General features: G+C 34.3%; 1 protein-coding gene across 4 annotated transcripts; it reads left to right on the forward strand.

Moving 5' to 3' along the window:
- The first annotated feature begins 7,115 nt into the window (after nt 1–7,115).
- On the forward strand, nt 7,116–17,059 carry LOC122398332 (splicing factor 3B subunit 1). Of its 4 annotated transcripts, XM_043398077.1 has the most exons (19): nt 7,116–7,350; nt 7,597–7,775; nt 7,858–7,944; nt 8,029–8,155; nt 10,237–10,316; nt 10,395–10,562; nt 10,641–10,857; nt 10,951–11,355; nt 11,446–11,909; nt 12,006–12,363; nt 12,438–12,730; nt 12,802–12,927; nt 13,005–13,226; nt 13,309–13,491; nt 13,581–13,769; nt 13,869–14,044; nt 14,127–14,399; nt 14,480–14,696; nt 14,851–17,059. In XM_043398077.1, exons 1-19 carry the CDS (start codon nt 7,323–7,325, stop codon nt 15,007–15,009), a joined length of 3,951 nt encoding a protein of 1,316 aa, XP_043254012.1. In that variant the 5' UTR covers nt 7,116–7,322; the 3' UTR covers nt 15,010–17,059. The 4 variants fall into 4 exon arrangements, with proteins under 4 accessions (XP_043254012.1, XP_043254014.1, XP_043254013.1 ...); XM_043398079.1 differs by lacking the exons at nt 7,116–7,350; nt 7,597–7,775; nt 7,858–7,944 and adding an exon at nt 9,525–9,917 and having other exon boundaries at nt 8,081–8,155; XM_043398078.1 differs by lacking the exons at nt 7,116–7,350; nt 7,597–7,775; nt 7,858–7,944; nt 8,029–8,155 and adding an exon at nt 8,936–9,917.
- The last annotated feature ends 16 nt before the right edge of the window (nt 17,060–17,075 follow it).

Raw genomic sequence — 17,075 nt, forward strand, 5'->3', positions numbered from 1 at the left:
TGAACACCCTATATATTTGTGACTTACGTCAATCGTTACCACATCGTGTATTTGAAGTTGTACGTACGTATGACGGTCGATGAACGTGCAAACATTTACATTTGTTGTAAATGAAGAGCACCAACATTGTAATTTATTGTTTATATTTAAGACTCACGTGATGATGAATGGGTCTTTTTAGAACGAACCTAATAATGTTATTCACTGTTCGATGCTCCAGACATTCGATTCAGAGTTGGCCACACATCATTTCGGCGAAGAATTTTTTTCTCGAGAGTGCGTAGGATTTCGGGAATATGTGTATTCACCAAAAATGATCGTAATTGGCCCCTGCAACCAAAAATAATTTTTTTAGAACGATCTGAAATTTTTTAATTTCGCCAAAAAATTCAGGCATCTACTCGAATTTTTTTCTCGAAAACGAGTAGGAATTCGGGGGTATGTCTATTGACCAAAAATGATCGTAATTGACCCCTGCAATTAAAAATAATTTTTCTAGAACGATTTGAAATTTTTTTTTTCGCCGAAAAATTTGGACATCTACTCGAATTTTTTTTTCGAGAATGCGTAGGATTTCGGGGATATGTGTATTCACCAAAAATGATTGTAATTGACTCCTGCAACCAAAAATAATTTTTTTAGACTGATTTGAAATTTTTTAATTTCGCCAAAAAATTTGGACATCTACTCGAATTTTTTTCTCGAAAGTGAGTAGGATTTCGGGGGTATGTCTATTGACCAAAAATGATCGTAATTGACCCCTGCAATTAAAAATAATTTTTCTAGAACGATTTGAAATTTTTTTTTTCGCCGAAAAATTTGGACATCTACTCGAATTTTTTTTTCGAGAATGCGTAGGATTTCGGGGATATGTGTATTCACCAAAAATGATTGTAATTGACTCCTGCAACCAAAAATAATTTTTTTAGAACGATTTGAAATTTTTGAATTTTGCCAAAAAATTTAGGCAACTACTCGAATTTTTTTCTCGAAAACGAGTAGGATTTCGGGGGTATGTCTATTGACCAAAAATGATCGTAATTGACCCCTGCAATTAAAAATAATTTTTCTAGAAAGATTTGAAATTTTTTTTTTCGCCGAAAAATTTAGGCACCTACCCCCTGTCGATTTTTCTTAAAAATTCGTTTTTCATTTTTAATCAAATTCCTACGCTTTATTCGTTAACTTTTTAGTATCGACGTTACTACTGGATGAATACAGCTGTAACTTCTTTATTACTCGGACTTTGTTACCTTAACATGCCGGTTATTCGAACATTCCGGATAATCGGAACTCTACTGTAATTGCATGGCAGGAATGAAGTAATCGTGAAATCATATACCGTGTTATATGAAATAGTATTTCGAAGAACGTTATTTAAAAAGTGCCAAGGCGCCTGTACAAAACATTGGACATCACCTATCGCGTTACACCATCGACTGAATTATTTATATGAATCCATTATCTGCTCGCTGGGCGATAATATTTATTTAGAACCTTCCATCGATCGTGCGCGAAATATCAGGCGCAAATAACGCGTTTATCGCCTCTCCGTATGCACCTGTGTATCGCCGAGTTTGAAGTCGCGGATCTCGTCGATCGTCCGCCACCAATCAACCACCGACATTCATCTATCTCCGTTGATCCCGGACGACTCTTTTTTTTTCTGAATGACGAGCTTCTTTCATAATTCTTCCTTTACTAGGCGTTACACGAGTGTCACGCGTTGAGGCTAACTTATGCGATACTTGACACACTGGAACCGACGATAACGAGCCACCTGGAACGAGACTAACGAGCATCTCACATTTCGTATGATGTATTCTGTCGTTGCTAACATTGTATGCGATACATCCGTGTTGGATGAATCAGTACGCCTCACCTTCTGTGTTGTCTGCTCCCGCTGCGGGAGATTTCTTCTTTCCGCGACGAAAGAATCGTCGCTTCGCGCCCAATTATCCCGTCCCGATTAGATCACAATTAACCGTCTGACGCAAAGCGAACGAATCGCGCCTAATACGCGCGAAAAGTTGCGCGAGATATCGCAAATAAATTTTCCGTGGGTGGCGGTACACGGAACAAAGTGGACGTGTAAAACCTTGTCGGCTAAAAAGCACGAATCCTCGAGGTTCCATTCCCAGTTCCTCGTAGAACGAAAGGGGTATGAATTATTCAAACGCGATAACGATCAGCTATAAGCTAGATTCGGCCAATGACGTGGACTAAACACGGCGAGCCAACCTGCTATTTAGAATTTACCAAAATACCAAACACCATCGGGTATTCAGCAGATCCTGTCTCGTCATCGTTATTTCGCAGGACTTGTATCGAATTTGTTTAAACCGTTATAGTTCATTACTTCAACGCGGATTTCCATCGAGTATCGAAACACGAATACGTTTCTTGTTGCGCCGTCTCCACGGCACCGGTCTTCCTTGTCACATTGACTTATGCTCGTTGGACCGTGCATTTCAATCCCGTTTCACAACGTTTTATCATGCTAATTTCGATGCTGGAGCGTTTTCATCTCGCACAATGCTCACGTACACCGTCTAAATCAGTTGTTTGTCGAGCTCAGCGCGAACCATCTACGCCCTGCACCGTATACATCCAATCATTAACAATAACTTATGCAACCGTCAGATGAGTAACACAGCACGTTAATGGTGTACTTTTCCCCGGAAACGCTGCAAGAGATTACTTCTATCTTATTCATCTTCTTTTTTTTTTTTTTTTTTCTTCCTTTTCGCGTCGCGGTCGCGTCTATCCGCTTTGTATTGATTTTGTAATAATTTAAGGCGCCGGGCTATAGAACCCGCGATAGAACTTCTCGAGTTTAATGAGAACGTCGTAACATTAATTTGCAAGGATAGTCGAATTTCATGTTTCAAGGGTGGATCTGAAAAGAGGTTTCGCGAAACACGTAATCAAAGTCGAGATGTTCTTTGCCACCGAGGGTAGACAAGTATCTTAATGGTTACATTTCTGGGCAGATTGGTAATATACTTACTGCAGCTCCTTAAAATGAAGTAGCTGAAATTTGCATCTTCAACTTCGACTGTCTGCTTAAGGGAGCCCATTCGTTCGATGCTGGTTGAGAAAAATCAATTTTTGAAGTTTAATTTTTTGAAATTGTATTATTAAAATATTATCTGAATAAGAATTTTACCCATTTTTGCTTGACAGTAGAGGCTGTCCTTCATGATTGAACTGCTCACGTTAAATTGAAGCGTGAGTCCCGCTTCTGAACGTTGCACGTGTATGTGTATACACAATCGCCTTAATTAACGAAAGGATCCACTCCATGTGTATCCAACGCTTAATCCGTAATCTAATCTTAATCGGTTCTAATGTAAATATTGTCAATTATAAATGAAAACATAATGCATCGAAAGTAAACACAACAATGTAAACGTCTCATGTAACAGCGGTACTTGCTAAACTATTCCACGCGACTCGTCGCGTTTCTTTAATTTTATCATCGGGTTTCATAGCACGCGCAAATGCATCGCACATGCGCCTCGTTGCGCCTCTGTTACCACGGCCTTCGGTGCATGTTTGCTTACAAGGTGCGTCTTGAAAGCATTGTAAACATTTAGTAGTCTATCTACGAGCTGATTGCGTATTTCGTTTGCCACGCGGTGAAAGATTGGAAACTACGGTTTATTTCCCCCAAAAATGATTTCTCGTACGCGTACAGCGCGCGCAATTAACGATTGCTCGACGAATCGCACGAACCCCCCCCTATAGCCACGTTTAAAAGCGGGCGAAAACCTATCCTGAAAGGCGAGCAGAAAGGTCTGGAACTTTTACAGAAAATTTGCTGATTTTGTTCTACAACGAGAACAAAGAGGCTCGACGTGTTTAACAAAACATACTGAAGAGTAGCTGTATTGAATATCCGATAGACGTACGCGTCGAATTAATGAAGCAGCACTGTGAAACTCCACAACAAAAGTCTGCATTTCAAGAGAGTTATATTTAGCCACGACGATGTTTTTAAAAAGTATAAAGAAGCAGAGATGATAATGTCAGGCAACGATATAAAATTTAATGCAAACGCTGGGAACCCGTTTAACAAACGATGATGCGCTTTTTAACAAATCGCTCTCCACGATCATCTTCCTTCAACGAACGTACCGAGAAAGTTACGTAAAAGAATCGAAATTCGAAGTTTAATGTTTTCAAAAATAAATGTTACCGTGTATATATATCGCGAGATAAAAAAATGTTCCACGATTAAACAAGTTCGGCAATCATTGGCGTAGGTCATTGATCGTATGATTTTTATACTTTTGGGTAGATCGGTAATAAAAGATAGCAGAGTTCCTTTATAAAGCGTTGTATCTGTGAGAGGAAAGAAATCACGACGGATCATATAACAAGATAGTACAAATCATTTCTGCTCGTGCCATAAGATAATAGAAATCATTTCAGATCGTGGTATAAGAATCTCATTAGCTCCCGACGAACTGGATACGGGGATTTTCAACGGCGCCTGACACTTAAACACGATGCGACAAAAACATCAACTCATCGCGTATCTTGTTTGTAACGTAACTAGCTTGCACACTTAATTCTCGTTGTTTAGCTTTTTAGTGTAAAAACATGTACAAAAATCGCGGTGCCTGGCCATTGGTTTCTAACCGCAGCGCCACCTTCATACATTACACTTTGAAATACTAACAATTACAATTACCATTTACCTTTGCCAATTGTAAAACATTTGTTTTGGAACGATATTTTGATCTCTACGATACGAAAAGATTTAAATGTTAAACTGATTTATGTTGACCGCCAACATTTTTTACACCGCCTATGTAAATGTTTAACCTAAAAAACTCGCTTCTTATTCTATGAAACACGCGAAGTACAAAGAGTAACTAGTGACCCGAATGTCAGTACGTTTCATGTACTCTGCCATATTAACGATGGCGCGGAAATGTATATGTCCTAAAAATAACAAATTACTCAAAATACTGTATCCGATCCATCAAAAAACCTGATATCGTTGACCACTTCACCGTTGATCAGATTACCCCAAAATTGTGTGTGAAAAAAAACGTCTCCCTCTTGTTTACGATAATTTCATCGGAAACTGATAAAACACGACTTTGAACGATAAGACAATTATGGCTATCGTCTTATTTTATTAAAATGTATTATTAAAAATAAAATGATTATCTGCATGTTTTGTTGAAGCAGGTTGATTATTCGGGGAATTATTTATTATCGATATCTCCAGGGATTAACAGGAATTAATCACAGTCGATGGTATTGGTACCTGTTTAGAGGTAAGGAAACTTATATTATTAAATTATACGTATGTATTAGGAAAATTCAATAATTGTAATACAAAAGTATTCGTAGCACTATAATATATGTTTGAAACAAAACTAACAAAACTTTCAGTGTTAAGTGAAAGTTAATTAGAATACTCACTGTAACTAACCTCGAAACTATCGTACATTTCGTAAGTAATCTTGTACTTTATCAGACATTTTCAGTATTTAGTGACATTAACCTCGGTACTTATTTGTATCGAAAAACCCGCATTTTTATGTCGTTCCAATAATACATCGATTGCAGCGCATAAAAAACATCTACCGGCTCTTCTATTATTAAACTCTTCCAGATAACAGACTGTCAATAGCGGCACAAACAAGAATCTATGAATTCGGAAAGTAAAAATGTTGTCTATATACTTTCTATTTCGAAGAAATATGACTAAAATTAATTGTATACCAACACAGGTTAAATCAATGTTATACAAAATTAATCGAGGTTATTGATCAAATTTGAAGAATCATTTATCTGAATGTATTGTTATTATGTCCACCTTTTACTTTTATGTATTTTGGTAGTCGTTCCGATAATTTGATTCCCCGCTCTTCCATTAACCTATTCACAAGATACACATACATTCGATCAGATATAACTTTACACCTTGTCTGTAGTAAGACGATTATACCGCATACGACTTCCCAGTATCTGCCGATGATCTCGAGCTTCGAATACAGATAATATCGCGAAACGTATGTACATACTGAGGTCATCTGCCGCACATAATAAACGTATCTTCTATTTTTAACCCCATCCAATATTCCACTGATAAGCCGCTCCCACGGAAGTGGACAGTCGATAACTCTGTATAGCGAACGAACAACGCTTGTAAACGCGTCCGCCTCGATGATCAACGGTGACGCAAAATCTCGTCCGACACATACCCTGACCTGTACCTTAAGCTTTAATTACTTTAAGGTGTACGTTTCTTAGAAATAGAAATTCCACGTATTCCGCGAGTATTACGAGGAATTATAAGAAACAAAGTCGAGTAATCCACAAATCCCCAGGGACATGTACAACCGTATTCTAGCTGTAATTTAAAAATTGAAAAAAATTAGATATTTATGAAATGACTAAACACTCCAAATATGTAATGTAAATTGAGACAGAAATGTGATAACTTGTGACATAAGGAAGAAACCCCTATCCAGTTAATATTCCTCAAAATCGAATGATTCAAACGAACGATTCGAAAGAATTTATAGATGAGTAAGGTTTGCGAAATGGACGAGGTACAAACAAACGATAACCCTGAGCATGGACGGTGAAGGCAGTAATCACGGTGATTAACAAACTTGTAATGACTATCGTGGTTTGCTCTTACATTAAAACTTTCACGTAGACCATAGTTCTTGGGCATTCAATAACCAATGACGAAACAAAGGAAAAACTGCATTTTGTCAATAATTGTAAACACAGAACGTAAATATAAATAACGAGTAATAGACAGACACGTTACACAAATTACATTTCTAATAAAATTCTATTTTATGAGTACATACATAGTACTTATATGGAACACAGATAAAGTGGCGGGCTTTTAGAGAAAGTGACAATCTAGTTACATTTTGTGAATAACTAAATATTACTAGCCCTAGGGAACGTTTCCATGAGACCAAAATTTTTACTAATTTGTCGGTAACCAAGACGAGCAGCGCTATCTATTATTACTAGGGTTAAATCTTAGTTACCATGAATCCATTCATTGTAAACGCAGTATTAATGTAAATGTACCTTTATGATTTAGAAATAATGCATAGTATGTCGTCCTATAATATTACCAATGTAAAGATTGATAAGGAACAGAATTTAACGCGTTGCCATTTTTTTCATATTTAATCGAATGTTATCGTTGACGTGCACCGCTTATGTGATGGTATAAAGATAATACGTGCCCTCAAATACCAGGAATAAAGTCGGGTAAAATTCTGACGGAATTCTCGAAAGAAACCTACTGTTAGGTTTCAACATCCACGATGGATTCCATTCCCAGAACACACGAAGGTTTGTTATGAATTTAAGTCCGGATGTTCTAACTAAGAATTATATATTATGTTAAAACACTACATACAATCGTAATTGTTCAAGTATATATTCATCATATGTACATAAAATCCTTAATATTTAACGGCTCTTATCTAAAATTTTCTCGAACGAATTCATTATTTTATCGGTCATTAATTTGTATGCTATTAATTTTATATAACATTTAGTAACTCTTTATTACTTATATTTCTGCACGATGTATAGATATCGAAGCACAAATAAGGGAAATACAATCAAAGAAAAAAGAGATTCAAAATGCATCAGCAGAGAAAGATCAAGTAGGTTTAGGAAAAACTGGGTTTTACGATCAAGATATTTATGATGGAAGTAATAATAAATACGAAGGCTATGTCACATCAATTGCAGCAAATGATGAAATTGAGGTAATTTTTTTTTATCCATAGTTTTCATTTTTAACTAAACATAACAGTACGATAGTTGATATATTGATTTTAATCCTTTAAGGATGAAGATTATGAACCAACTACATTTAGTACTAACAAGAGACCAGGTTACAATGCACCAGCAGCATTGCTCAATGATGTTGCACAGGTAAGAAATTTAAGAGGGAATATATCATTATTGAAGTTATTAATGCAATTAACACGAATAACTTTTATTTGTTTTATTGATCAGAGCGAAAAAGACTACGATCCCTTTGCAGACAGACGACGACCCACCATAGCAGATAGGGAAGATGAATATAGACAGAAAAGGCGCAGAATGATTATATCTCCTGAGCGTGTTGATCCCTTCGCAGAAGGTTGGTATTTTTCTCTTCTAAGTTAAGAATTATAAAACCAAAACAGGTAATTAGATGTTAAGTGTGTTTAAATATTATTATTCTTGTTGATATTTTGAAGCAATATAATAAATTATTAGCCACTGCCATCGTTTTTTTTTATTATTAAAAAAAATAAATTTTGCAATAATTTTACATTATATTTATTTCGAAAAGTGCTTGAAATATTTGTATTGAAATTATCAAATATACATTATTACATACCTAATTATATTGCAACAAAATATACGCACAATAAAGCTTTTGTCACTACAGTTTGTAAGGAAATAAACTCGTAATACATATATTGCAACATATCGCAAAGAAAAAGTCAACCTGATTTTAATACAACAAACCTTAAATTTTATGCATAAATATTTCGTAAACAAATACGTTATCTTTTTTTTTAATGGTAAACATAACAAGGTTCAATGTTTGTGTGAATTAAAAATAAAAATAAATTAAGTTGCCTTTTTCAAGTTGGATAACAATACTACATACATGATCAAAAAACAATATTTCATGAAAATTTTAATAGTTAAATGACAATATCATTCAATTATTTTTTTCTATACTTTGCTATTATTGTTTTTATCGATTCACCTTTATGATATAAAACATAAAGTTTGATCAAAAAAGCAAAATTATAAGTATATGATAGAAAAATATTCAAGTTTGTTTATTCTGTAAGATTGTGTTTTTTTAATCTTCTCAATAATTTATAAGTAAACACTTAGTGTGAAGATTTTATTTAAAATTAGTTGCAGTATGATTTAAATCATATATCCATGCATTGCATCTTTGACATCTTTAATTATCTAAATATTTTCATAAAATTGGACCCTTTACACGACTCATAGAATTGTATGTTAAATAAGCCTATGTATATATTGAGTGAAGATATTAAGTATGTCAATATTACAGCAAACACAAACTATTTTTAATATTTAAAAGTTCTAGATTAAAAAATTTATGTCATGAACATTTCATTTGAATGTTTAAATAATTCATATATTTCTATACTGCTGTGGTATTACTGGCTACAATAACTGAGGAAGGAATAGAATGGTTTACATGGTTTTGTTAGATTTAATTTTAATTAGGTTTTTGAAAATGGTTCTTAAGTAAGCTAAACTACACGTCCCATTTTATCATACAGTGTTTCCATTTGATATGGTACAAAAGAATCACTTTGGATGATACCTCAGTTGTTAGTAGTTAAATAGATTTAAGATTTCTTTGTACTCAGATTGTGGAAGCAATGTGAAGTAGAGAAAACTGGCTTGAGTGGAGAGAGTGAATGCGATTCTTTCAAATACATACTAATGTATACATTTTTTTCCAATCTTAGTGACGGTCTGCACATTTGGAATCATCTGCTTACCGAGGATACTATGTCGAAGGTTAAGCGAGATTGAATTGTCACAGCATTACAGTCGCGTCCTATAAATGATACAATGAGACTTTCTACATCACGCTTTAAGTTTATGAATTCTCGCTCATCTCTCTTTTCATAGACTTTTTTTTATTCCAATAGCTTAATTTAGACCTATACATAATATGCCATTAAATTCTCATTGTATCATACATTTTCCGTGAGATCGTAAATATTGAAAAATAGTATGAGTGATTGGTGTGCAAATATTATTAATAACAAGAATGAGTTGATTTTTAGATGGCTAAAGTATTTTTCGATGTGGAAGACTTGAGCAGGACAGTGCTCCCTGTGGTACCAATATTGCACGTACGTATGTTATATGCCATCTACTGTTGCAGCTCTCCTCGAATCCATTGTGCAATTAATGTGATATCTTACGATTTGTACTTTTGTCTGCATTTGTAAAACTGCTTTATTATCATTTAATTTGATGATATATGCAACGTGGAAATGAGAGTGAATTCAGTAGTTTACTTAGAATATAGCCAAATATTCTAAGGGCATTTTAATAATCAGTATTATAATAAAATGACTAGGTATGTTCAGAAGTTTTTGAAAGTTTGAGCATTTTTTGAACAATTATCTAATAGTTGCGCTTTGCGTGACTTTTGATTCTTGATTACAGGTGGTAAGACTCCCGACATTGGTTCTAGGACGTACACTGAGATTATGCGGGAGCAATTGCTAAAAGGAGAAGAAACTGAGGTATATTTAAGTTTTGATTAAAATTCTCTTCTTATTGTTCGCAGAGATTTAATCGATGATTTTTATGTTTACTTGCAGTTAAGAAAAAAACTCGCAGAAAAAGCCAAAGAGGGAACTCTGAAAGCAAATGGCGAACCCAAGCCTGCACCTAAGAAAAGAGGTCGTTGGGATCAAACAGACGATGCCCCGACACCTAAAAAGCTAACTGGTGCTACTGCAACGCCGACATCCTGGGATAATGCGGATGTACGTACAGAAGTAGATGTTATTTTTCTAACACGAAAGTTGACGAAATATAATTGTTTATTTTAAAAAATTTATCAGGTAACGCCGGCTGCAATTAGATGGGATGAAACACCTGGCCATGGTAAAGGTGGAGAAACTCCTGGTGCGACACCAGGCGTAAGTACAAGAATGTGGGATGCTACTCCGGGGCATGCAACACCTGGTGCAGTTACTCCTGGTAGAGAAACTCCATCTCACGAAAAAGCTGTTTCAAGTCGTAGAAATCGTTGGGATGAAACACCGAAAACAGAACGCGGTGAGTTTAAAATATATTTTATATCTATTGAAACGACGAGAAAAAGGGAACTAACATTGAATTAAAAACTAATTTTATATTTATACATAATAGAGACTCCCGGGCACAGTAGCGGTTGGGCTGAGACTCCAAGAACCGATCGTGTTGCGGGCGACTTAATTCAAGAAACACCCACACCGTCTGCTAGCAAGCGTCGAAGTCGATGGGACGAAACACCATCAAATCAGACACCTGGATCCATGACACCGCAAACACCGGCAACCCCCCTTACTACACCCCATCAGACTTCTATTTTAACACCTAGTGGAGTAACGCCAACAGGGCCTAAAGCTATGGGACTGGCTACTCCAACGCCTGGACATTTAATGTCAATGACGCCGGAACAGCTTCAAGCGTATCGCTGGGAACGAGAAATCGATGAAAGAAATAGACCACTTTCAGACGATGAATTAGATGCCCTGTTCCCACCTGGATACAAAGTTCTGCAACCACCGGCAGGTAAAAAATATAAACATTGTACACCTTAAAACTTAAAGAAATTTAAAGTAATATTAATAAAACATTTAATTATGTATTCTCTTGTTACAGGGTACATTCCAATTCGTACCCCTGCAAGAAAGCTCACTGCTACGCCAACACCGATCGCGGGCACACCGCAGGGATTCTTCATCCAAACTGAAGATAAAACTGCAAAATTCGTAGATAATCAACCAAAAGGAAATTTGCCTTTTATGAAGCCAGAGGACGCACAGTATTTTGATAAATTGTTGGTTGACGTTGACGAGGAAACGCTCAGCCCCGAGGAGCAGAAGGAAAGGAAAATTATGAAGTTGCTTTTGAAAATAAAAAATGGTACACCGCCGATGAGGAAAGCGGCTCTAAGACAAATTACTGACAAAGCTAGAGAATTTGGCGCGGGACCATTATTCAATCAGATACTCCCCCTCCTTATGTCTCCTACATTAGAAGATCAAGAGCGTCATCTTCTTGTAAAAGTCATTGATCGTATTCTGTATAAACTTGACGATTTGGTCAGGCCTTATGTACATAAGGTAAGTCTCTACGTTTTATTCAGGATATATTTTAACATGTAGGTCTCACTTCAGTAGTAGGACATAGTAAATGTAAAAATACAATTTTTATTTTAGATTTTGGTCGTCATTGAACCTTTACTTATTGATGAAGATTACTACGCTCGTGTAGAAGGTAGAGAAATTATTTCTAATCTAGCGAAAGCAGCTGGTTTAGCGACGATGATATCCACAATGAGACCAGATATCGATAATATCGATGAGTACGTGCGTAATACGACAGCTAGAGCGTTCGCCGTGGTCGCGTCAGCGTTGGGGATTCCTTCTTTACTTCCGTTTCTTAAAGCTGTGTGTCGCAGTAAAAAGTCATGGCAAGCTCGTCACACGGGCATTAAGATTGTACAGCAAATTGCTATTCTCATGGGATGCGCTATATTGCCGCATCTAAAGAGTTTAGTCGAAATCATAGAACACGGTAATTGAATTGAATCAGACTACTATGTTGTTATGGTTTAAAATAACAGGTAAAGAACATTAATTTATTTGTAGGTTTGGTTGATGAGCAACAGAAAGTTCGTACTATTACCGCTTTGGCTATTGCTGCGTTGGCTGAAGCAGCAACGCCTTATGGTATTGAAAGTTTCGACTCGGTTCTTAAACCACTTTGGAAAGGTATTCGTACACATAGAGGAAAAGGTCTTGCTGCGTTCTTGAAAGCAATTGGTTATTTAATTCCTCTTATGGATGCTGAATACGCCAATTACTATACTCGTGAAGTAATGTTGATCCTCATACGTGAATTCCAGTCCCCCGACGAAGAAATGAAAAAGATTGTTTTGAAAGTATGTGCCTTAAACGATAACAATATAGAGTGTTTATTGAAGTAAAAATAATAAATAAATGTACTTGATAGGTAGTAAAACAATGTTGCGGAACAGATGGTGTAGAAGCGCAGTACATTAAAGACGAGATTCTTCCACATTTTTTTAAACACTTTTGGAATCATCGAATGGCTTTGGATCGTAGAAATTATAGACAGGTATGTGTATTCTTTGTGTACTGAAATATAGAAACGAAGATTAGAAAGAATAAGCCTTATAAATCTTAATTCTGTAGCTTGTGGACACAACAGTAGAAATCGCGAACAAAGTTGGTGCATCAGAAATTATAAATCGCGTGGTGGATGACCTGAAGGATGAAAATGAACAATATAGAAAAATGGTTATGGAAACTATTGAAAAAATAATGGGTAATTTGGGAGCTGCAGATGTTGATTCTCGTTTAGAAGAACAGCTCATAGATGGTATTTTGTACGCCTTCCAGGAGCAAACTACAGAGGTTTGTAGTATTATAAATTAATATTGTAGTTGATTATAAATTAAATGCATGTATATGATATAATGATTTCATTTCATTACAGGATGTTGTAATGCTGAATGGTTTTGGTACTATAGTAAACACGCTAGGAAAAAGGGTAAAAGCGTATCTTCCACAAATATGCGGTACGATATTGTGGAGATTAAATAATAAATCTGCAAAAGTGAGACAACAAGCAGCTGATTTAATTTCACGAATTGCCGTTGTCATGAAGACCTGTCAAGAGGTAAACTTTTCATTTTTTGTTGATTTCATTATGAAAAATATTTCCTGTTGCCTGGTAATAATAATAAAATATTTTTATTGCGTCAACAGGAAAAACTAATGGGCCATTTAGGTGTTGTTCTTTACGAATATTTAGGTGAAGAATACCCTGAAGTATTAGGGAGCATTTTAGGTGCATTAAAAGCTATTGTTAATGTCATAGGAATGACAAAAATGACACCACCTATTAAAGATTTACTGCCACGACTTACGCCTATACTGAAAAACAGACACGAAAAGGTTAATTTTTCGAACCGTTTTATATAAAAATACGCGCCTCTCTGCAAACTATATGTTCTAAATGCATAATTTCTTTTGATCTAAATTTTCATTTTTCAGGTACAAGAAAACTGTATTGACCTCGTAGGTAGAATCGCGGATAGAGGTCCTGAATATGTATCTGCCAGAGAATGGATGAGAATATGTTTCGAACTTCTGGAATTACTTAAAGCTCACAAGAAAGCAATTAGGAGAGCAACAGTAAACACATTCGGTTACATCGCAAAAGCGATAGGGTAAGTGCATACTCAAATATAATATTTTCATTATGCATTATACCTCAATAATATTTTAAACAGATAAATTACTTTTGTATAGGCCTCACGACGTGTTGGCAACGCTACTGAATAATTTGAAAGTACAAGAACGTCAAAATCGTGTATGTACTACTGTAGCTATAGCTATCGTTGCTGAAACGTGTAGTCCGTTTACGGTACTTCCTGCATTGATGAACGAATACAGAGTGCCAGAATTAAATGTACAGAACGGCGTTTTAAAATCTTTATCCTTCTTATTCGAATACATTGGAGAAATGGGAAAGGATTACATTTATGCTGTTAGCCCATTATTGGAAGACGCGCTTATGGATAGGTAAAAAAATATTTGTTACTTTCTATAGGAAATTATAATCAATATGTAAATGAAATTTAATGGAATTATTATTATTTTAGGGATTTAGTACATAGGCAAACTGCATGTGCTGCCATTAAGCATATGGCGTTAGGTGTCTATGGGTTCGGTTGCGAGGATGCACTGATACATTTATTGAATCATGTCTGGCCCAATGTTTTTGAAACTTCACCACATTTAGTACAAGCATTTATGGATGCTGTGGATGGTTTACGTGTCGCTCTTGGACCAATTAAAATATTACAGTATACCTTACAGGTATGTGATTTATATAAGTATATAAACCTAAATATAAAGATTTCGTTATTGTATATATAAAAGATATGTTTTTATTGAATTTTATCAAATTCTTGGAGAATTTTCTAACTCGCAGTTTAGGCATCATTTGATAATAACTCTTTTCAAATTGCAGGGATTATTTCATCCAGCACGAAAAGTGCGCGATGTATATTGGAAAATTTATAATTCTCTTTACATAGGTGGACAAGATGCTCTTGTAGCTGGTTATCCTCGAATTATGAATGATCCAAAGAATCAATATATTAGATACGAATTGGACTATGTTTTGTAATAGTTTAAGTATATACAAAAAATGTGTACTATACATTTATATAATCTTCAGAAAAGTTAGCATCATCCGCTTATTATTGTTTACAAAAACCCGCTTAGTAGTTGTGTGTACCGTATCTCATAAAATGGACACGGCAATGAATATTGAAGGTATTTATTTCTTTGACTTTTTTAAACAACTTATACATAAATCACGTTGAATTAAAAATTGGTTCTAATCAAAGACTTGCTTGATAAATATGTCAGTCCTTATACTAATAAAAAACTTCATATCATAAACGATAATGAATTTATTTTGTAACATTCATTGTAACTTCTATTTAGTTGTTCCCTTGCAATCGATTAGTACATCAATAAAACGGAAAGTAATTATTTTAACTTGCATAAAATAGATTTTCTCAATTTATAATTTTAGCAACGACGATCACTGTATGTATGCGGGAATAATTTTTCTTTTTAAGTTAAACAATTCTTAAAATTTAATTATTAAACGACTAAATAAGAGTAGTGCCAATGTATTTTCAAAAATTTATTTTTAATTCTTCAAGATAGTTCAATATTTAATAGTGCATAGTGTGTAAAATGTCCACGCACTGAACTTGCGTATGTATATTACAATTTTTAAGTATCATTGGAGAATACAGTTATATTTGTTATACGTAATATCTTTTCTTCTATGAAACATTTATATATTTATTAATTGTAGCAATTTTTTGTATAAAAATTGTATGTGAAATGTCTGCATTTCCAAATAGATTTTATTTGAAAACTGACATAAAGCACATATGCGAAGTTATATAAACGCATACATATCACCGTATTTATAACGTCTCTCAATTATTTATGAATTGGATGCAATTCCTTTAGTTTCGGTCCTGACAAGTATATAACACGGGCCACTTTTACGCACACTTTCAAATTTAAAACCAAGAAAAATTTTAACTTTAAGCCCTTGCTATCGTTAAAACATTTAAATTATACACAAAGGCCATTTACCTAATAGCACACATCATAACGTATACGTATACGTACGTATCCGTAAAACATAACAATAAGAAATATATATCTCGTACCAATACGACAAAACAATTAAATTAAACTGAATGTTTCCTGCAACATTTCATTAGACAAAGATCGTAAAGTGACAACTACTAAATTACGTGGTAATATATAATTAAAATTAAGTATTTGTATATGTATAACAAAATATACTATAAATGTAAATTAATTTACGACTTTTGAAAAATTAAAGCTAATCATTACATTATATTTCAATGTAACAAAATTTGTAACTAATTTACGATATGCCTTAACAATCTCTTTAGCGTGTATAGCCTTATTTCAAATTAGTATATTTTCCTTATATTCGTTACAAAATGCATAAATAATATTTCACGTTTGTTTAAATGACAATACGTTTATAACAACCGAAGGCCTATATAAGATGAAAGCAGCCAAATTAAAACATAATATATAAGCTGTTATTATATTAATTATTCCATAATAATATATCAATTTATAGAAACTTTTTCGTTACAAAAAGATACTTTGGTATAAGAAGTACATAAAATTGTTACTCGGTATAATAGATATTGTAACTATAATGAAAACGTAAAATGCAGCTGCTTATAGAATCACATTGATACAATATAATGTATACACTCTGTAAAAATGATTTTCAAACTAAGTACTTGTTATTATTATTGTTTATGATTTTTCAAGTGCAATTTATGTATTACGAGAAGCAACTCTTACTACCTTTTTAAAAACATACTTTTCACTTAATTGTATCTTTTCTATCAATTTAAGACTCTTAGTTGTAGAATTAAAAAATAAGGTTTCCGAACATTTACAATATATAAAAAGGAGTTTTTCAATTTTAATTCCAACATAGCACCAGGCACACTTTAAAAAAAACTGAAATTTAACTGCAATAATATTTCTCTATAAAACCTACTAATATAAAATGTAATCGCGTAACTTACAAATGCACGTGATTCTATAAAATATGATTTCACAATATAAAAAACACTTTTACCAAGTTAAAAACAGGCAATTAAAAGAGAT

This window comes from Colletes gigas, unplaced genomic scaffold (genome assembly GCF_013123115.1).
Source record: "Colletes gigas isolate AHSC1104 unplaced genomic scaffold, ASM1312311v1 Colletes_gigas_Sc00011, whole genome shotgun sequence".
Classification (NCBI taxonomy): Eukaryota; Metazoa; Arthropoda; class Insecta; order Hymenoptera; family Colletidae; genus Colletes; species Colletes gigas.